This window comes from Corvus kubaryi, unplaced genomic scaffold, assembly GCF_017639235.1.
Source record: "Corvus kubaryi isolate FWS band 111438036 unplaced genomic scaffold, C.kubaryi_AGA036_p1.0 37334, whole genome shotgun sequence".
Classification (NCBI taxonomy): Eukaryota; Metazoa; Chordata; class Aves; order Passeriformes; family Corvidae; genus Corvus; species Corvus kubaryi.
In genome coordinates, this window is record NW_024581108.1 from 23,880,238 (window position 1) to 23,901,321 (window position 21,084).

The following is a 21,084-nucleotide window of genomic DNA, read 5'->3' on the forward strand; positions in this document are numbered from 1 at the left end:
TTAGCAAAAACCTGAACAGTCTCCAAAGTACATTATGCAATGCTTGATTTTGATTTCTTGGATTGCTATGAATGAATCCAGAAAGAGAAATACCTTTCACTCACACTGCAATACTACCCAAAAAAATCCATGTTTCTATGCAGGGGCCCACTGCAGAACTGGGCATTTATTTCAGAGCACTTGCAGCCTTTCTTTATGTAGTGTGAATCTCAAACAGCAAAAAGAATGGTAAGGTGAGAAATGCAAGCGAGGTATTATTTATCTCATCCCCCTCTGGAAAGCAGCTCTTAAAAAATAAGTTTTATATGGTGTAAATTACTGCACAAACCTTAACACAGTAGAATCACATCCAGGCAATCTCTGGACCTAATTCCCTCTTTCTCACTTAATCTGGGCTACATGACAAGTAAATCCACTGCAGCACAATGAGTTACATCAGGAAACAGCCCAAGATGAAAATCAAGTTGTGTGAATCATCTGGGAATATTCTGCCCTTCCACAGCTTATCAAGGAGCTTCACAACCTGAACATCCAGTGTGAAATCCTTTCCCACTCCTGAGGCAATAAAGGGAACCAAACAACACAAACAAGGAGCAGTTTAAGCCCTTACCAAGATTATGACCCCAAATTAATCTATTAAAAAGAGTGGTGTGAAAAACACTGTGTCATCAATAACATTTTACACCAGAAGGGCTGGCAGATGGAAAAGTTCAGAACCCGTTCAATCAGCAACGTGGCCATCTCTCAATTTTATATTCCCAGGTATTAACCTACATTCAGGAGGAGTTACACTCGTTCAAACACACACAGTTTAATGATCAACCCACTGCTCTGCCTCTCCTAAAATGAAGAGGGGTATAAATAGACCAAGTTCTGCAACCCACAAAAGCCACGCAGCAAAAATTATCACTGGGAAAAGTCTCTGCATCCTGAGCAAAGAGAACCAGGAGCAGGAAACATGAAGCTCATTCCAGTTTTACTAATCCTGGCCCCCCTGGCTCTCCCAGCTGGAGCTGACAAGGATTTTTTCTCTGTTGGTTCTGCCGGATCTCCTGAAACAAAATCAAGATTTGCAATGTTGGATGATGTCCGAATTTTGGCCAATGGACTTCTCCAGCTGGGGCACGGCCTCAAAGACTTTGTCCACAAGACTAAGGGGCAGATGAATGACATCTTTCAGAAACTCTACATTTTTGACAGGTCCTTTTACGAGCTCTCCCTGCAAACCACTGAAATCAAGGAGGAAGAAGAACAGCTCCGGCAAACCACGGCCAGGCTGCAAATCAACAACGAGGAGATAAAGAATCTCTCACAGGAGATGAACCTGAAGATTGAAGGCCTCATACAAAACAAAATCCAGCTGCAGGAGAAAGTGTGGGGACTGGAGGACAAGGTCACCAAACTGGCCATTATCCAGCCTTCGACGACGACACAAGAGACAAAAGAAATTTCTTCACTCAAAGTAAGTGACTTGTGAAAGGCCCTGACACACTGAGCCAAAACACACTGCAAAGCCATTATCAGTAATTATGCAATAGAAGCTCATGCTTTCCCTTGCTCCTCACTGGGCTACTAGTGTGCATTTTGAGAAATAAATCACTGTAATAACCTTTAAAAAAAAAGAAATCACTGTCTTACTCTGACACGGTGTTAATTTTGCAGTAGAATTCCCCAGCGAAATCAGTGAGAAATTATAAAGCTCTGTATCATCAGTAATTTTTTGCAAGCCAATTTTAAGAAATTTTGTAATCACAATGATAAAAAAGTTTTGCAATTGGGAAAATGATGAGATTCACAAGCCCATGGGTTTGTACGTCGTCAGCTCATCCCAAATCAATGCAGTGGGAACTGCCTGCTCAGTGCAGAAACAGGGAGCTTAAACCTTTAGAGAGGGGCATTTGCAGCACCTGTAGGACCTCCAGAACCAAAGAACCTTACAAGTCTTAACAAAATTATTATGCTAATCATGCAAGTAGTTAGGTGGGTATAAGGTTTTCTATGGAAAAGGAAATATTAACTGTATCTTGCAGAAGCATAGAAAGGCCAAGCAATTTGTATCAGAAAATACTGGATGTTTGTGTCGAAGCAGAAAGATGAATCCTGATCTCTCAAACCCCAAGCTAATACCCTAAATGCTGGGAATTTTTCCCTTTTTTGATCAGTGCCATATATCCAGTTTGAAGCAAGGGCCAATTCCACAGAACGTAATTGTTCTTGATGTGAAAATGGAAGGGAAATAGCAATTAGAAAGAAGTCTACAAAGCTGCCAGTAGTTTGTCTCAAAAAAATGGGTGTTCACTCCAGAAGCAAAGAAATTTTTCAATTTAGAGGCAAAGCAAGCAGACCTTGATGATCCTTGTGGGTCCCTTCCAGCTAAGGATATTCTAGGATTCTCTGGAAAAGAAAGGGCAATGTTCAATGGTTCGTGCCTCTTAAAACTGGCCCCAGGACAAGAGTTACAGAGGCAGCACCGCTGTGAAGGTCTTTTGCTGCTCCTAACCTTCCTCCATCCTTCCCTCCCTGTCCTCAGGCTTTCGTGGAGCAGCAGGACAATGACATCAAGCAGCTCCTCAAAATCGTGGAGGACCAGCACCTGCAGCTGGACAGGCAGCACAACCAGATCATGGAGCTGGAGGACAAGGTACAGGAACCACCTCTGCTTCTCCTTCCATCTCTCCTGACACTGAGGGAGTCGAGGGTCCAACCACCCCTTGGGGTCAGGTATCCCTTGTTCATTTTGGGGTGGTGAGGAGGGTGGGGACCATTTTGAGGTACCTGTTTGGGGGAGAGGCCACTGTGCTGCCAGGCAGGAGCTTTAGCCAACAACAGCTTTGAGATCTTGTCCCTCAACACCAGGCTGCTGCATTTTCTGACTGCTAATTTTGGGGTTTTTCTCTTATTACCTATCATATTATTGTTCTTCCATTGGTCTGGAAGTCTCATTGTTTTCTACCTCTTCCTTCATTTCCAACATCTACTCCCAGAGTGGAAGTCCAACATGTGTCACTGTAATACAGTACAACCAACATGCTCATATTTAATTTATTCTGAGAGGAAAATGCATTTCAGCCTAAGGAACTGTGGGTTCTGTGCTCCTTAGCTGCTAGCATTATTTGTCTAAGTGATGTCACCTGAGGAAGTAAGTTAAATCTGTTTGCCCATTAAGGTGCACCACACGAGAATGGGTCATTTCCTCCCCTCATGAATCCTACCCTGTCTGAGCAGTGGCAGTGTTGGCGTTCTCACACCTAAAATCCACCAGCGTGGAGCTGAAGTTATTTTTATGTGGTAAATTGGGTATTCTACAGGATTACACTCACAAGAAAAATTATTCTCTGCATGACACGGTTCGGCTTGATCCATGAATCTCACCATTCCAGAGCCTTGGGAAATTAACAGTGTAATTACGGCTCTTGCAGCTAAACCACATAGAGCTCCAGGAACTCCTGGAGAATTCCTTCACGGAGGAGTACCAGGAACCAGAGACCATCCCCTCTGCTGTGCACAGGCCCACTGCTGGGACATACAGAGCTGATGGTGAGACCCCATCCCTGAGATGTGACCACAGCACACGCTGCGTTCCCAGTACCCTCTGAGAAAGCCTTGGATTAGTTTTTAGGTGTCAAAGACTAAAAGTAGAAGATTTTTATGTTATACACTGGGCTGTGGGAAGGAGCTAGATTTCCTTCTTTGGCAAAATGTCATTATCTATTTAGCCCCACTCCAGCTGTACTTGTCCCTGGGGTGACACACAGGACCAATGTCCAAAAACGCAGTAATGGGATCCATTCCTCCCTTGTAAATATGCTGTGACCAACCTTTTATTGATGCCTGCCTTGTAGAGCCTGAAGAGAGAACTAATTTACTTCACACTGGCTAATTATAAGATTTAGAAGACCTTTCTTTGAGGTTGAAAGGCATTGGTGAAGTGCAGCAGTGGGAATGGTATTTACTGGGAGCTTTAAAAAGGTAGGAAAGCCCATTTGCCAGAGTCTAGTCTTAGGCCTTGGAAACTTTCCAAAAATCCTCCAAATTGAAACCCTGCCTAACTTAAAACTATGTTTTTTTAAGGCAGTCCAACCTATGTACACCTTGGCAGCTGTACTATTAAGCTCAAAGCAGTCTGCCCATTCTATGACATTTATTGTAAAATAAAATTACCAATATGGTCATTGTCCTTTTTTTTCTTTGGCTCTCAGCTCAGCACACCCCAGGCAGGATTTCTAACAGGCTGTCTGCTCTCCCAGGTGCTGCTGCTGACTGCACTGCTCTCTACCACACCGGGGTGCAGGCCAGTGGGGTCTACACTATTAAGCCCAATGGCTCAGAAGCTTTCAATGTCTACTGTGAAATGAAATTTGGTAAGAGCTGTGCCAACAATAGTCTAATTTTCACAGAAATATCTTCCTCTAAGCCAAACACCTTTGTCTCATCCCAAAGTACACAAAACCTTATGATTTATGTAGCATCCTCTTGACTTATCTTACTGGCCTGTCTGCCCTGAACTCAGGTTTCCCATACCCTGAAATCTCCTTATCACTGCTCCCATTCTTTATTCCCCTCTTGTTTATACTGAGGAAAGGACATTCAATCATGTGACATTAATTATACCCAAAACCCAAGCCCCTTTAGCTGTAGGTAATGAAAATGGTCATTATAAAAGCCATCATAGGGCAACCATGAACAGATTTCCCAAAGAAAAGCAAACAGTAAATACCTTAGTAAAATTTTGTTCTATTAACAGGGGTTGCTTTAGACTTAGCTGTGCCAAACTAACCCAGAGAAGTGAGTGCTGGGGACAGGATTCCCGTGCCATGTTTGGGTGGCTCAGCAGCAAGGCATCATCCAGGCACACAACTGTCACGTCACCCACCCGAGCTCCACCTTCCCAAGGAATCCATGTCTGTTCCTTTTGCCACCAAGACCGCACACAGCTTGGCCAGTTCCCTCATTCCCTGACTTCTCTGCATGCCCCAGAGCTGCTCTGTGCCTGTCCTGCCTGGCTTCCCTGCCCAGCCCCTTTCCCACTGCCTCCGGAGTGCCGGGGAACACGCGGGGCCAGCTCACATGTTTGGATGTGCTAACAGAACTCACGGGGCTGCCGCCCTCTGCAAAAAGCTCCTCTGCTTACATTTGGTGGAGCTGGTGAAGTGAGGGTGTCATGACCTGGGCTCAGCAGAAAGACCTCCCTGGAGTTCCAGTGTGGACACAGCCCCAGCACCTCATCCCTGCCCCAGAGCTGTGCCAGCAGCCAGGCACTATCAGCAGAGAGTCTGACCCTCTGATCCAATGTCTGGGGCTTTTCATATCTATTCTTTATCAATTTCTCAGTCTCTCAGCCCTCATAAACAAATCAAACCCAATCAAGGCAGCCTAACAAAACAATTCCGTGAGTGGAATCACCCCAAGTGTGGCCAAGGACACTCGAACAGCCCCAGGTTCTCTCCAGTTGGGCTCATTTCAATTCCCTTCACAAAGATTTAAATTAACTCATTCTGCCTCAAAGTGGGAGCACCCCAGAGCACACTCAGGAACAGATAATGAGACCAAGGCCAAGTTGTGACTTATCTCCCCTTTTCACAGGCACATCCTGGACTGTAATCCAGAAGAGAGTGGATGGATCGCTGGATTTCAACCAAACTTGGGATGCCTACACAAATGGTTTTGGTGACCTCAATGGTAAATAGGCCTTTTGTGTGTGTCTCTTGGTAAAAATTGATTTGAGAAGCTGAATCTTCTTATGGAAAGGTGTTCCCATAAGAGCAGACTAAACCTGCAAGTAACAGCTGACTGATCTATTGGAGTACCAGAAAGTGCTTCCTAGAACACGTAACTCACAAAATTCTCAAAGACATCCCTTCAAATGTCTATTTAGAAACTGAACCAAGACCAAAATGCTTTAAACACTATTTTACCAAGATTTTACTATTTATAAAAGCACCTCCCAAAGCCTTTCAAACATACACAAAGGCAAAACCTCATGAAGTTGCTGTCACTACTTTCTCTCAGCCTTCCTGCAATCCTGTTTCCCTTAAAACCACCACACCAATTTTTCCTCAAGAGAGCCCAAGGCTGCGTGTGCTCCCCTGAGCAAACACCTCAGGCTTCCCCAGAGTGGCCAATCCCCTCCATGGCTGGATAGGGTGAGGAAACACCCACGTTCCCCTGTTAAACATCAACTCCAAAGAATTTGTAGCACCAAGTGCTGCCCAACAGCTTTCTTGTCCAGAACATTTTCCTTGTTTTTCTCATACAATGAGATGAGTCTCCTCTTGTTTAGGAAATATTTTGACTTTCTAGGCATAGCACAGACCTAAACTTCACCATGGTGGGCAGCAACATGGACTTATTCCCACATCTTTTACAATGAAGGGCTGCTGTATCTCAATCTTTCCCTCATTTTTGGGACAGGAGCTCACAGCTGAGGTAGACTTCCACCTGTAAAGTTTGTCTGATCCTGCTGGATGCTTTACTGGCTCCTTGATTAGTCTCCAACTCCCAAATACTGCACCAAGGTGCAGCCACATGTTTTCAGTGCTGGGTTTTGCAGAGAATCTCACTGCTCTCAGCTATGTCCTATCCAGTGCTCTGCTGCATCTTCTGAGGTGATAAAAATAAAACAGGTTACAGCTCCTAACCTGGAAATCAGGGAGTATTTTCCTCAATCTTCTTGTCTTCTATGGCTTTAAATGCCAGCTGTGTGTGTGGCACTCACATTCAGCCCCGCTTTCTACATGTGGTAATTACCTGCACTGATAATAAGCTACTTAATGAATATAATATATGAAACCAATTAAACTAATTATCAGAAATTCCAGCAAAAGAAAAATTCCCTTTGTACAGGAGGGTGTAGAAGCCCCAGTTCAGTTCTGCAGCTCTTCCCCCACAAAATGCAACAATTGCCATTAGGTTTTATGTATGTCACTCGCTTCATTTGTCACACGCTTCCAATTGCACACCTTTTAAATGTCTCCAGCTCCCTCTCAGAGTTTCACCCGAGGTGGGAAACTTAAAGGGAAAAGCTCCAGTTCATTTAGATCTCTTGCTTTTATTGATCATCAGAGTGTAATTAAACAGAGGTAAACAAAAAGAATGTAGCAGCAGACCTCTGCAAAGATCAACAGTCCCCAAGACTCAAATCACTGATTTAATTAAAGCAATTAATAAAGCCTTTTAAATACTGTATTTTCACACACACTACCTGCAGATTATCCCTAAAAGCAAATTCAGCATCTCTTCCCTCCAACTTTGCAGAGGAATTCTGGCTGGGCCTGAAGAAGATCTACTCCATCGCCAACCAAGGGAATTACATCCTGCGGATTGAGCTGCAGGACTGGAGGGGGAACAGGCGGCACATCGAGTACACCTTCAGCCTGGGGGGCCCCAGCACCAAATACAGCCTGCAGCTCTCCAGGATGTCCGGGAGCATTCCCAACGCGCTCCCGGAGCACACGGAGCTGCGCTTCTCCACCGCAGACCGCGCCGAGGACACAGCCAGCGACTTCAACTGCCCGGAGAACCACCTAGGTACGCTGGGAATGGGGGCATGGCCACTCCTCTGCTCCACCAATTACAGCATCAGGGAATCACGGGATGGTTTGGGTTGGGAGGGAGCTTAAAGCTCATCCTGGTCCACCCCTGACACCTTCCACTATCCCAGGCTGCTCCAAGCCCCGTCCATCCCTCCCAGGGATGGGGAATCCACAGTCTCTCCAGACAACCTGAGTCAGGGCCTCAGCACCCTCACAGGGAAGAATTTCTTCCCAATATCCCATCTAACCCTGCCCTCCTGTGCAAACAACCAACACCAGAAACAGAATGAGCAGCACAGGTTGAAATAACCCTCAGGATCAGATTCTGAGCTCTGAAGCAAAGGGCTGTCCCTCCTCTGATGCCTGGTCTGGTGTGGCAGCCCCAGGTTGGATTGTTTGATCCCTTTTTGCAAAAAACCCAAAGACAAACTCCATTTAGACAAACTCCTAACTCCATTTAGGCTACAACCTGAAAGTTAAGAATGACAGTGAGTTTCCACTCAAAGGCAGATTTTAGCTGTTTGTCAAATACACCCAACAGAATCACTCTCAAAAGAGCAGGAGATGTAAGGCTGAGGCCATTTCTCCTTGGAGACAATTGGGTTAAAAGGTTCTTAACGCTTTGATTTTTTAAAGCTTTTATGTTTGCCAGTTTATAGCAGAAAGCAAACAAGTGAAAAAGCAGTTAAATGACTAAACCACAGAATAACAGAATTGCCCTCCAGCCATCTGCTTCATGCAACAAACACTTTGTACATCATCCTCGGCTTGAATTTGTGAATGCCTGAAACAATGCCAAGAGTGTCATCTCGTGTCCAGGGAAGGACCCCTCAGGACAAGGACATTAAGGGGCTGGAGTGGGACCAGGGCAGGGAACAGGGCTGGGGAAGGGTCTGGAGCACCAGGGGAGGCTGAGGGAGCTGGGAAAGGGGCTCAGCCTGGAGCAAAGGAGGCTCAGGGGGGACCTTGTGGCTCTGCACAAGTCCCTGACAGGAGGGGGCAGCCGGGGGGGGATCAGGCTCTGCTCCCAGGGAACAGGGACAGGAGGAGAGGGAACGGCCCAAAGTCATATCAGAGGAGACTTAAATTGATATGAGGGAGAATTTCTTCACGGAAAGGCCTGTCCAGCCCTGGCACTCCTGCCCAGGGCAGGGGTGAGTCCCCATCCCTGGAGGGATTTAAAAGCTGTGTGCATGTGGCACTTGGGGACACGGGGCAGTGGTGGCCTGGGCAGTGCATGCAGTGCCTTTGAAGGACCTTCCCAACCCAAACAATTCAGTGATTTGGGAATCCTGGGTAAATGCCAATTTAGCTGGAATTTAGGGTCTAGAGCAGATTTCTGTTGCAAAGAGGAGCTGTTTGCTCTGCCATAGAGCACAGTGAGTTAGAGCACAACCAAGAGTGTGCCTGACATTCCCACATTGCTCCTCAGGAGGCTGGTGGCACAGCGAGTGTGAGGAAACCAACCTGAACGGCAAATACGTCACACCAAGGTCCAGGGGAAGGCTGGACAGAGGAAAAGGCTTATACTGGAAGCCTAAGAAAGGAAGATACTACCTGCTCAAGTCCACCAAAATAATGATCCAGCCAACAGATCTAAAAAGCTTTGACTGAGTGCTGCATTTTAACTCAGAACAAACACTGAACTTTACCACACCAAAGGCCTTGATGCTGTGTTTGCCAACAGATGCATGTCCCAATCCATGCCCTGCATGGAATTTCTCCAAAACATAAACCTGAGGCATCTGAGATGGTCTTACAAAATGTTTGGTGAGTATTGCCATTCCCTCAAGCCTCAATGTCAACGTGCTGCAACTTTTCACGGAGCTTTTCCCTCCCCAGGATGAAATTCTAATGCCTAGGAGCCAACCTGTCATATATTGGTAATACTGTTTGGGGGAATGGGTTTTCAGGCTGTGCATTCCTCTCTGGGTTGTGTAGTAGGGAAAACAAAAAGTGTTTTCTGGGAACAAAGGGCTGGCAAAACCCTACGGAAAACATTTAGGGAAAGAGAAAAATGTTGTTTCTTGAAGTAACTAAGTGGATGTTTGGTTCATGTTTTTGTTGTGGAATGTTTCTAGGAGCAAATGAAAGGTGGGTAATTCCTCGTTTTAGGGCTCTGGGTATTTCCAGACAATTTTCCAGGAGTGCAGCTGAGGCCAATCCATCCCCTTTGGAGCACTGTCCTCACACTGCTGCAGGTGTGAGCACACACAGGGAGTCAGAGCAGTCCTGGTCCCCTGGATCCCACACTCTGCAGAGTAAGTGCACAACTCTGGCTGCTCACTGAAAGTTAAGAGCCAAACTTCAAACTCACTGAAATGAGGAAGAGATCTGCTCTCCTCACCTGAAATGAATCAGAGCCAAGCCTTTGTGACCTTTCAGTCCAACCAACTAAGGAATTAAAGAAACAATTAAGTGAGCACACAACAGAACACCTTCCACTTAGGGAACAGCTGCTCCAATGAGGTCAAGGGTGCCAACCCACAAACCCAGTAGGCACAACCCATGGGACAGTGTTGGTCCAGCTCCTGGGGTCACCCACGTGTTGAACTTCAGCTGCAGAACACTGAGTGACAGCCTTGGGCTGGCCCTGGAAGGGCCGACGGACAAAGCCCCCAACCCTGCAGTTCCACTGAGTCATATTGACTTGTTTATTTTACCCAACCCTTTTTTATCTGTGGGTTTTTTATCTCAACACTTGCAGTCGCACAGGAAATGGTTTTGGTTGTAATTTGTCAGAGTGAAACCCAGTGAAGAGAATGTGTTAATTACAGAAACACTGAAAAAAAATCCTTTTATTTCTCATGGGTTTATAGCAGAGATGAGATCATGCAGTGTTGTTTATTTGTACTGGTTTACTGTAATGTTAAATTACCTGTCCAATAAACAAATAGACAAATAAATAAATGGCTAAAACTTTCCAAAATACAGGATATGAAATTTGACTAAACCCTTCTTCTAAGCTTTGATTTATAAAAACCTGGTTTGTATCTAAAGTTCCAACAAGAAGTAAAGGATTTGGTAAGTTGGTGAAATTACTCAGCTGGTGAAGACAATTCCACTCAGACAAGTAATGTCTTCAAAGATACTGTGAAAAAGCTTTAAATTAATAACGGTATATAATGAAAAGAAATCTGGTCCCAGCCTAAGTGTTGTTACAGAAAGGTTAGTGTTTCCCAAGATATTTAGAAAAATTTCCTATTTTTCAGGGCCTCAGAAGATTTTTTCCAAGAATTTCAAACAAAGAAATTGCTTTGAAATCAAAATGGAAATATGAACGAAGGGATTATGCATTTTCTCTATCTCTATCCCTCACTTTAAAGAAAAAAGTGTCACTGAAAGTGATATAAAATAATAAAACCAGTAGGAGAACAGTGAAAAACCCTACATAAAACTGAAAATAATTCAACCAAATTCCACCACGAATTCTGGGAGAAACTTCTCCTGTGTTCTTATTCACAGCCAAGTTTGATGCAAACCTGTTTGTCCCTCCCCAGCTGAGCCTTTTCTGCTATGTCAGCCTGAACCCTTCCCATGCCTCTGGCACAGCACATCTGCCCATGCACCAAATTTTGCAAGAACCCCGCTGATAAGGGAGGAATTTCTACACTTGCCAGGCTCAGGCCCTGAAAAGTGAAATGTATTTCAAAACTCTGACCTGTATGTGGTGTTTGGGACGTAGACATCCCTGGCAGGGAACTCCAGGATTTCTCTTGTAGGCCTGACTCTGCTGTCTGGGTAAAGCTTGACTTGCAGCAGCTCTGGGGTTAGGCAGTAGTGGGGGTTCTCTGGAGCTGGAGATATGTCTATCTTCAACTGAGCTGCAAGAAGAAAGAGATTTTACTAATTAATAAATAGAATTTATTAACAAATACAAATTCGTTTTTTAAAGCATAATCATGCTTTGTTTCTTCAGGTTAATATCCTATATATTCATTAATATCCTATATATGAATTTAATAAATCAACAAATGATAAATTACAGCCAAAGTGGATTTGTTAACAAGTATCAGTGGATCAAGCTGGTATCTAAGGCAACTAGGGGACCAGATAATAAGAACCAACAGAAAATACGCATCTTAGCATGTCACAGATGCTTTTTTCATAGGAAAACTGGGGAAATACAGTCCAGATAATGCTCCTGTGAGGCCTAATTATAGTTACAAACAAAACTCCATCAGAAGAAGGGTTGAAAAACCCTGAGATTGGTCAGGCTACAAAACAGAGGTGAATTGAGTGAACCACTGACAATACTCAAGTGCTTGGAAGGTTGAGGTTGCTGCCTGAGGTTGTGGCACACCAGATTCAGATTCATTTGCAAGGAAGGTAATTTTGCAAAGTTTCCTTAACACCTAACGTGGCTGCAAGGCCAGCTGAGTGCTGGGCAGATGATCCAAGAAAGAGGCAGGATTGCTGTCCCTGGAAAGTTTTAAGAGCAGGTTAAGCAAATATTGTCAGGAATAGCACAGGTCAGGGTTTCTATTCCCCTTTCTCAAACAGAGGTGGAGCCTGTTCCTATTAACCAGGAGTGGGAGCCAGCAGAGAGATCTCCTTTGGGACAGAAAGTGGGAAACAGAGGTTCCTGGTTTTTGGGCTTTGGGGTTTGCATCTTCTCCTCACAGACACCACCCTCAGTGTGCCAGTAACAAACCTGCCCTGTAACACCTTCAGTGCTCCTGCTGCCCAGGGGTTGCTGTGGAGGACTTCTTTGGGGTGCCTGGGTGAGGAACTAACCAAATACCTGAACTTTTGAGCCCAAAGGGGCTGGCTAGATACCTGTGATGGGTCTGAGCCTGCGCAGCACCGACGAGGGACGTCTCATGTCAGCCAGGAACTTGTACAGGTCCTCATCGCTCAGGCGATCCCCCTCCTGCTCAGGGTGCAAGAATTTGGTTACCCAAACCACCCTCCAGGGCTGCCAGAGAGTGAACAAACCCTCTCATCCCACAGGCTCTTCCCTCTGACATCAAAACATCCCTTCCCAGAGCAAGGTGTTAACATTATCGTGTTAAATTACACTTCATTTCTCCATCCTTTCCCCTTCCTTCATCCCTCATGAATCATCCTGACAGCTGCAGGAACTTTTAATTGAAAGCCTTTTCTCTCCCCATCAATATTATCTTTTTCCAAACTGGAAAAGGCTGCTAAAAGATTTCCCAAAAATACCCATTTTTTAGCAAGTGTAATAGTTTGAAAAAGTATCTGTCATTCAGCAGGTGATCCTCACTCCTTCTCCTCTGCCTTTCCTTTGGGATGAGCCCAGAAGAGCTTTATTTTTCAGGAAAAGTAGGAAGTACAAGGAGTCTGCAGTCAGTTTTCCTTGTGCCACATTCTAGTAGCTCCGAGCTTTGCTAATTTTGGAAACATTACAGAAAATGTGACTCTGCCACCCCAAAAGCAGAAGGTATCTGATTTTAAAGGTAAGAAATCACAACACTGGAAAAAAAAAAAGCAGATGGAAGGAGAAAAACACTGGGTAGTGTTCAACTAATCATACTTAACAGGATAAACTTAACAGGAGAAAAGGAAGATAAAAAAATAAAGGATCAAAAATTTTAAATCTTAAATTAATGTTTGGCAGTTTTCAAAGGACAAATTAAATACAATGAGCTGTTTCCAAGTAAAAATAACCTCAACAAAGTAAGCAAATACATGCTTTTGTGAATCATTACTAGCTTAGTGACCAGTTTTTCCTTAACTAGATGTGGCCATTAAGCAAATATTAGGAAATAGTTTCAGCTCATTACTTTTTGCTAAGCTTAACTAAAAATTTTGTTCCCTTTAATCATGTTTTCCACTTCTCAGGAAAATCCCAAGCTCTGGCTAAGAGGAGCTGCCACTCAGCAAAGCAGCATCAGAAGCAGAATGCTTTGTTTTGCTCAGGGATCCCTGGATGTGCCCAGGGAACTGATGTCAACCTCAAATCACTCTGAGAAACTGGATTCACTACTGCCAGAATTAATGTATGATGTAAAATTATGTAACATATCACTGAAAGAGAAGGGGTTTAGATTGGATATTAGGGAGAAATTGTTCCCTGGGAGGGTGGGCAGGCCCTGGCACAGGGTGCCCAGAGCAGCTGGGGCTGCCCCTGGATCCCTGGCAGTGTCCAAGGCCAGGCTGGAGCACCCTGGGATAGTGGAAGGTGTCCCTGCCCATGGCAGGGATGGCACTGGATGAGCTTTAAGCTCCCTTCCAACCCAACCCACTCTGCTATTCCATGACAATTGATATGTAACACAATAAACCCACTGAATGCTGTTCAAAGATTCCCTGTGATCAGGGAACAGACATGAAATGCAAACTAATCACTCAGTGATCTCACACGATCCAACCTTTCTGTCCAAGGAACAACTCCTTAGTGAGACCTTTTCATGCCACACCTGTTTGAAGAAGTTTGTCACTGTCAGGGTGGCTGGTCTGAAGCTGGTCAGGTTGCAGGCCTCATCCCCACTCGTGGTTCTCTCCAAGGAACGCCTCCCCACGATGCTGGAATTCCGCCTCTCCGACCACGACCCTTTACGTTCTGCAAAAAACATCAGTGAGAAGGGGAAGGAATTAGAAAATAAAGAAGGAAAACTACAGTCCAAGAGCCTACTTTTGTTCCAAGCAGGATTTCTACACAGGAGGAGAGGGAATGATGCCATGAGGTGACAGAAGAGGTGGTTATGCTCAGGCAATCCCATTCCAGAGGCATTGGGAGGCTGTGGAGCACAGCTGACTCCTGCTCCCCTCACAGCCACCTCACCCCAGTGCCTTCCTGCTGTTATAAAAGTCTTTATCATGCTGAGATTGATGTATTCCCCTTGCTCTGAAAGATGATGAAGTTGGCAGGTTTGGGGATGCTGAAGAGCAGTTTCAGATGAGCTATGTGGCTCGCAAAGATTAATCCACTCCTTTGGAAAATGTTCATCAGCCTGTAACACTCCCTCAGTCTCACAAGCCTGGTTTTAAATAATATAACAGATGGTTTGCTTGTAAAATCCTTGAAAGATAAATCTATTTGTTATCATGGACTTCTCTGTCTTAGTTCAACCACGACCCCAGACTATCAGGGCAGGGGGAGGGAAGCGATAAAAGGAGCAACAGCAGCTCCAGGATATGAATCAAAACCTCTGGATTTGCCCCACGTTCCCTCATGCAGATGCCAAGTCCTGTACCTCCTGTGCCAACTTCAACTTCTGTGGAATCTCTTTCCAAGCTGCCAGCACTGCTCACAATGTTCATGAGGTGAATGGCTGTCCAGGCAAAAGGCATCCGGTACTTCCCGAGTCTTTGGCAAAACTGTTCTGCCTGGCCTTTCAGTTTTTCCAACTTTTCCTTATTCTGTGAAGAAAATATTCAGTCCAAGAGGTTAAAAGGAGAGGAACAAGATCAGAGGTTCATTTAGCACAAGCAGTTAGGAATGATGGTGTCTTTTCTAACTCCCAGTGATTGTGTGTTTCAGTAGCACCTTCCAGAGCAGGATCACCAAGTGTTGGGAAAATGCAACTTCTGCTTCCCAAAACAGGCCACCAGAGGACAGTCAGAACAGTCTTTTACGTTCTTAACCCTCCTGAACAGCCTGAAAAATCTCAGTGAGCTCATCTGCCCACTGCTCCTTCAAGAAAATCTGAATTTCCCGTGTGAAGTCTGGAATGGCCTTTCCTAATGTGGTTTTATGCAGCAGGTGCCCAGATCATCTGAAGTTGTGTGGGAAACTCAAAGCACTCCTCAAATAAGTAGTATCATGCTCATTTTGTTGAGGAAAAAAAGGGAATAAAAGAGGATTTCTCCATAACTCTGCATATTAAAGAGCAATTTTTAGAGCTTTGGGGAGGAAATATTTTATTAAGAGGTTGAATAAAACTAACAAACCATCCAAGCTCCTTTGAGAAAGCCTAATGGAGAGGCTGGGATCACAAGAAGGGCTGGAACCACTGCTTTGCCCTTCACCCAGCCCTCATTATTACTCTTTGATCTCCACTTGGCTCAACCCAACTGCACATGAAATTAGGAACCATTTTTGAGACTCTTCTAGAATCAGGCAGAAGGGATGGGGTTAAGCTGCAGAAGCAGTGGAAAAGTTAAAATTTTTACTGCAAATTCCCATCAAAAGCTGCCTTCCCTTGACCCAGCTGATCCTTTGGGACAGGGAATCACAGATGACTGAGCTTGATGGGAACCACAAATGTCCCCTGACAGTCACAAAAACTGGTGACCTTTAACTACTCTACCCCAATAAGGCATCAAGACTCAAAGGTCTTTGGCTCTTTTTTAGCCTTTAGAATGGGATTAGATTCTTAATTCAAAATGGATCCTTTTAAAGACAGGAACAGTATCAACAGTCCAAAGTAGAAGAAAATACGTTTAATTTTTTAACAAAACACCAAAAAAAATTCTTACCTTTGCTGCATCAGATTCCTTAAAAATCATATAAGGCTCTGCACACTCCCCAATATCTCCCTGCTGTAGTACTTTTTCCAGCTGAGAAGGGAAAATGAACCATTATAAGGACATGTATCCAGCAAGGACTGATAAATTGAACAAACACAAGGAAGCAAAAAATTCTTTCACAAGAGCAAAAGCCTGGTGAGTCCTTGTGTGAGAAGCATTTCCTGCAGAACTTGCATACTGCCTGTGAACTGAAAATACGTCTTGAACTCCCCTTTTGACCACAGGATGATTTTTATCCAGAGTTAAAATCCTGGCTGAAACACCCACCTGAACGAGCAACATTTGTGCACTCATTGAATCAAAGGAGAGAAGAGAGAATAACTTTTATCTTTGTGTACTTTATCCCAGGAGTGACCAATGTTGCATTTTATTTCAGTTGTGGATCTCACTCTCAGCAATTTCAGCCCTTAAATACATCTGAAAATCTGGCTGAGGGGTGTATCCTTTTTGAAATGAGATTCAGATCAATAGGTATTTTTAAATCACTGACTTATTTGTCATTTTAAGGAGTCAGCACATTGGTTTATAGGAAAACCAAGGTCGAGCCCCAGAAAACTGATTTATATCATCAAGCAAACCTTTGTGCTCTTTCCACTTCCAATGCATTGAACTGGTTCTGTTAAAAAAGGAACTTAAGTGAGACTATCTGAAATAAAGCAGCACTGTTTACACTTTTGAACACAGAGTTTCTGTTTTATTTTAAATAAAAACCAAGAGACCACAATAATTTCCACTTCCCTGCCATTTCTTACCTTTATTACCAGAAAGACATCTTGAGAGGGGTAGGTGATAGAAAAGATGGCAGATCTGGCCAGGGTGGAAATAGCAGCAGGGGGGACATGAGGCCGGAGCATTCCCTTCATTTGTTCAGAATTTAAATCAAAGTAGAAATTCTCTGAAATCTAAGGAAGAAATTGGGTAGTTTCAAGCATTAGTTATATCTCTTTTTTTGCAACTTCTTCATGAATGCAGTTTTAAAAGATGTGTAAAAACCTCCTCATTTCAAATCATGTAGAAAAAGGAAAAAAAAAAGCCTTTTTGATTAAGAAATCAGGACAGTGAGAGAGAAAATGGAGGAAACAACACAAACCACCTATAAAATTTTCTCAGCTCCTCTAAGGTGTGTAGCTCCATCACAGGATTAGGAATTACCATTGTTAGCTGAACTGAAAATACCAACATATCAAAATAGAAACAGAGAAAGAAAAAAACACCACCTCTTGAAAGACAGACACTGAGTTTTCTACCCTGAAACACCAAATCTTTGACTGCAAAGCTTCAGAGCCAAAAAGGATGTGAGCAGGTTACCAACACCAGAGGTCACTAAAGAACTTACTATGTTACAGCCAAAAAAAAAGGAGTAATGAGATGATAAAATTGGCTTATGAAATGTGATTTAAATATTAAACAAAGTTCACATAATATTCCACATACTCTCATCTACATAACTTAAATCTCAATGCATTAAATTCAAGCCTTAAAGAGATAAATGTCAAAATGCATATTTTTAACATTTTTCTCTCCACTACTGCTAATATCTTGAATAAGGAAAACTAAGAGACTCTTTAAATATTAAATACAGAACATAAATAGGAGAATAAATGTATTTTGCATTCCCTATAACTTAGATCTTGAAAAGACTCCTCAGTTTTGTTTTGATTTTAGCCCTTTTAGCCTGTGTGACTTTCTTGTGCATTATTGAAGTGTTGCTTGGACCCATGCCACACTGAATCACCAAAAAGAGATTAAGAAAGTCATAAAAACCTAATCTAAATAAAAGGTTTCAGTTACCTAAGATCTCTCTGGGGAAGAGACTTTTGAAAGCCAAAATTGGCCTATACATATATATATATATATATATTCTGATTTCAGGCAGTCACATATTAGATGGTATTTTTAGAAGAGTGGTTATACCTTAACTGCTTTACCAAGCAGAAGAAGAGCACACAAGATGGTTCATGAAATGAAATCATTCTTCCAACCTCTACGTCACTGTCTTCTTAAAGCTTTGCCACCACAATTAATTCCTCCATTTTTGTTTTTAAACACAGCTTCAGTGGAAATGTCACACTCAAGTAATTAAAAACCTACCTTCTTCTTTTCTTTAACATCATACAAAGCCAAACTCGCAAAAATGGGCTCAATTTCTATTTCAAATCTTGAAAGAAAGAAACATAAAATCAGTTGACTTGAATTTTGTCAGAAGGAATAACCAGCCCTGTCCCCAGATCCTCCCTGGCTGATGGGGACTGAGATGTCAGGAACAGCTGAGCCAGCCTAAGGGCTGCCTCCTGCTCTAAAGGGATCTTGTTTCCCAATTTCCTCCCCATTCCTGTCCTGGTCCCTCCCACCAGGACCATACCAGTGCTCCCTGGACCTTCTAAAAGCCATTTGAACCCACTGACTCATTGAAAGCCCAGCAAAGCAGCCCAAGAGCTTCCTCAAAGTGAGAGGAGTTATTAACTGGGATAACTGGGATAACTGGAGCACTCAGCTCCCCTGGCTCCCTGGCCTGGCTCATTTCCTGTGCTCTATGGGTAAATGGCCAACTGCTCCTCTCAGCATTACTGACCAGAGGGCTCCTGCCTCTGGACACTCAGGGACAGCTATTTTGGCAATTTCCAACAGTTAACTGTTGTCAGAAAATGCCAACAGCTCAAAGATTTCCTCAGAAACTGACACAGAAAAGTGTCAGCTTTTTGCAGCAAGTGTTATCCAGTGTTTATGCAAGCTCCAACACTCCCAACAAGAACACTGACCCACCCAACAGAGCTGAACTTATTGTTAGAGCACCTGGAGACTTAAAGGAATTTAAAAACATTCAAAATCTGTCCCTGCACCAAAGCAAGCAGGGCTTCAAATGACATTCTCTTTTCTGCACAGCCTGCCCACAAAATTCATGCCTCATCCACGCTGGGATCCCCTTCACACCCAGCCCTTGCACAGAGCTCTCAGCTTCTCAGCCTGGAACTCCTTCTTTCAACAGGGAGAACACCACCAAACAAGGTGTTTTCTCCAGTTTTGCAACAAAGCTGAGATTAACCTGGAAATGACCCCGCTTAGGTCATCTGAGCCTTCTCCCCGGGGAAAATGTCTTTGTTTTGTGCCACTGGGATGGCACAATCTTGGATTACAGCCCTGAGCACAGGCTCAGAGATTCCCAGGTACACAAGCAAACATGTAGCTGGGCAGATTTGCTATAAATTTGCAGTCAGCAAGAGATGCTTAAAGAGCAGAAAACATTAATTTCCAGCATCTAACTTATTTATGCTAAAGACACCCTCCTTTGGAGAGAAAGCTGCACTGCTACTGCATATTATGTTGTTCCAGTTCATAAAAGGCTGCAAAATCAGTTCATCTCTACGGCTATATTAGGTCCTGGAGTACTCTACGAGCAGGAGATATGTCCCACACATATATCTCAGTTATGAGCAGCAACTGGAGCTCTCTAATAAGAAGGGTTGACCTAACTGAGGACACAGAAGATGAATACAGCAGTGTGGAAAATCAGTTTTGTACTTTATTTCTCCAAGGGAATAACAGTAAAATTTTACCCTGTGTTATTAGAGAAGAGTTATAGGCAATGAACCAGCTGCAGGTAACCCTATATTCAGGAGCTCCACTTCATTAAACTTGTTTAACAGGTTTCTATTCCTCCAGTTAATGCTTACTAAGTATATAAAGTCTTCACTCTTAAAGGGACACAGTCAAGGTTGTTGAGCCTAAACTTTGGCAAATCTTTGGTTGTCTTTGTGTTTTTAAGGCTCAAGCATTTTTAATCTTTAAATTTATCTTAAATTTCCTCATCAGGGAGGGGAACACCAGTGACTGGCCAACTTCAGAGCCCTGGAGGAGCGTGGAGAAGCCTCATGTCACGTGCCAGTGGCATGGAACAGGTAGAGCTGGAAAGCAGCAGGGAGAAAAGCCAAGGGAGGTGGATATTTCCTGCCACACCAATCTGCAGGAAGTCTTGAAGATACAACTGTGTAACTCAACCTTTATAAAATTAACCTGGGAGCCTATGACCAAACAATGCAATGACCCTTCCAGGGCAATAAGCAAGGCAGTGGAGTTATTCCAGGTGCAGGTGGGTACAGCAGCAGATTTAAATGCTGAATTTCTGCAGTGCAGCTGTCTGTTGGAGTGGTACTCACTTCAGGGACAAACACTTCACCAGGAGTCTTTGGCCAAAGTGTTCTTTGGGTACTTCAGGGACACTGAGTCTCTCTATGGGCTCCTCCTGCAATTAGAGACACAACCCCTGTACAAACCACCAGCAGAATTAAGAGACAAACACATGTATCACTTTCTTCTTCTAAGACACAGCACCAATTTAATCCAAGGCTTCCCAGCACAGTGCATTCATCAGCAGCTATAAATATGCTAAATTAAAGCCCTTTAATGTTTCTACATTACTGGGGATTGCATAAAGTAAGGGAAACCCAATCTTCAGAAAGGAATATCTATGGGCAAGACAAAATGCTGAAAACCACAAAATAGCTCCAGTTCTCATGGATGTTAAACACAGGTGACCTTAAATCCTTTAAATCCGTGGCAGACTGACAGCTTTCACATTCCCTACACCCTTCACTTTTTTAGTCTCACCCACACATATATAAAAATACCTCATCTGGTGCTGGGTGTAGTGCAAAAAGCTCCTTATGCCTACTGGACTTCCTCTGGTCCTCGTTGTGGTGGTCAATCTCCTCGTTTGGGGTTCTGTCTAGAAGGTTTGGGAGAAGGGCATCAGGCAGGGAGTTCTTCAGATCGAAGATGCTGCAGGCCCAGCTGCCCCGGGGAGTGTCGTCGATCGACATTGAGCGTCGCTTAAGGTCATCCTGAGAGCCAACAAATTAAAAGCAACTTATAATGGGAAAAGGACTGCACTTTTAAAGCAGGACTATAAATTAGGTTTTATGTAGCGAGGTTTTAAAGGCACATTACTTGTTCATCCTGGTAGCTGTTGCCATCGGGAGCTTCGTCAGACTCGAAGATCTGTTTGGGGAGCCCTTTTTGCCTCTCCTTCTGTTTGTCCAAGGTGTTGGGATTGAACCCAGTTCCCAGCTTGTGGTATCTGCAAACAGAGTATTTCAAATGCATTCTTAGCAGCCCT

At 43.8% G+C, this 21,084-nt stretch overlaps 2 protein-coding genes across 17 annotated transcripts in view; one reads left to right on the top strand and one right to left on the bottom strand.

The window, feature by feature from the left end:
• Nucleotides 1-21,084, bottom strand: part of DOCK7 (dedicator of cytokinesis 7) — an 84,180-nt gene that overhangs the window by 46,822 nt on the left and 16,274 nt on the right. For all 16 annotated transcript variants that reach the window (XM_042030881.1, XM_042030880.1, XM_042030877.1 and 13 more), the window contains exons 4-13: nucleotides 20,916-21,045; nucleotides 20,597-20,809; nucleotides 20,126-20,211; nucleotides 18,063-18,129; nucleotides 16,724-16,873; nucleotides 15,921-16,001; nucleotides 14,696-14,861; nucleotides 13,919-14,061; nucleotides 12,312-12,405; nucleotides 11,194-11,356 (exon numbers count right to left, since the gene is read on the bottom strand). In XM_042030881.1, the coding sequence (XP_041886815.1) occupies nucleotides 11,194-11,356; nucleotides 12,312-12,405; nucleotides 13,919-14,061; nucleotides 14,696-14,861; nucleotides 15,921-16,001; nucleotides 16,724-16,873; nucleotides 18,063-18,129; nucleotides 20,126-20,211; nucleotides 20,597-20,809; nucleotides 20,916-21,045 (1,293 nt within the window). The remainder of the gene's footprint in view (nucleotides 1-11,193; nucleotides 11,357-12,311; nucleotides 12,406-13,918; nucleotides 14,062-14,695; nucleotides 14,862-15,920; nucleotides 16,002-16,723; nucleotides 16,874-18,062; nucleotides 18,130-20,125; nucleotides 20,212-20,596; nucleotides 20,810-20,915; nucleotides 21,046-21,084) is intronic.
• ANGPTL3 (angiopoietin like 3) lies at nucleotides 879-10,485 on the top strand. Its single transcript, XM_042030886.1, has 7 exons — nucleotides 879-1,462; nucleotides 2,531-2,641; nucleotides 3,420-3,537; nucleotides 4,248-4,361; nucleotides 5,584-5,679; nucleotides 7,255-7,527; nucleotides 8,965-10,485. Exons 1-7 carry the CDS (start codon nucleotides 959-961, stop codon nucleotides 9,144-9,146), a joined length of 1,398 nt encoding a protein of 465 aa, XP_041886820.1. The 5' UTR covers nucleotides 879-958; the 3' UTR covers nucleotides 9,147-10,485.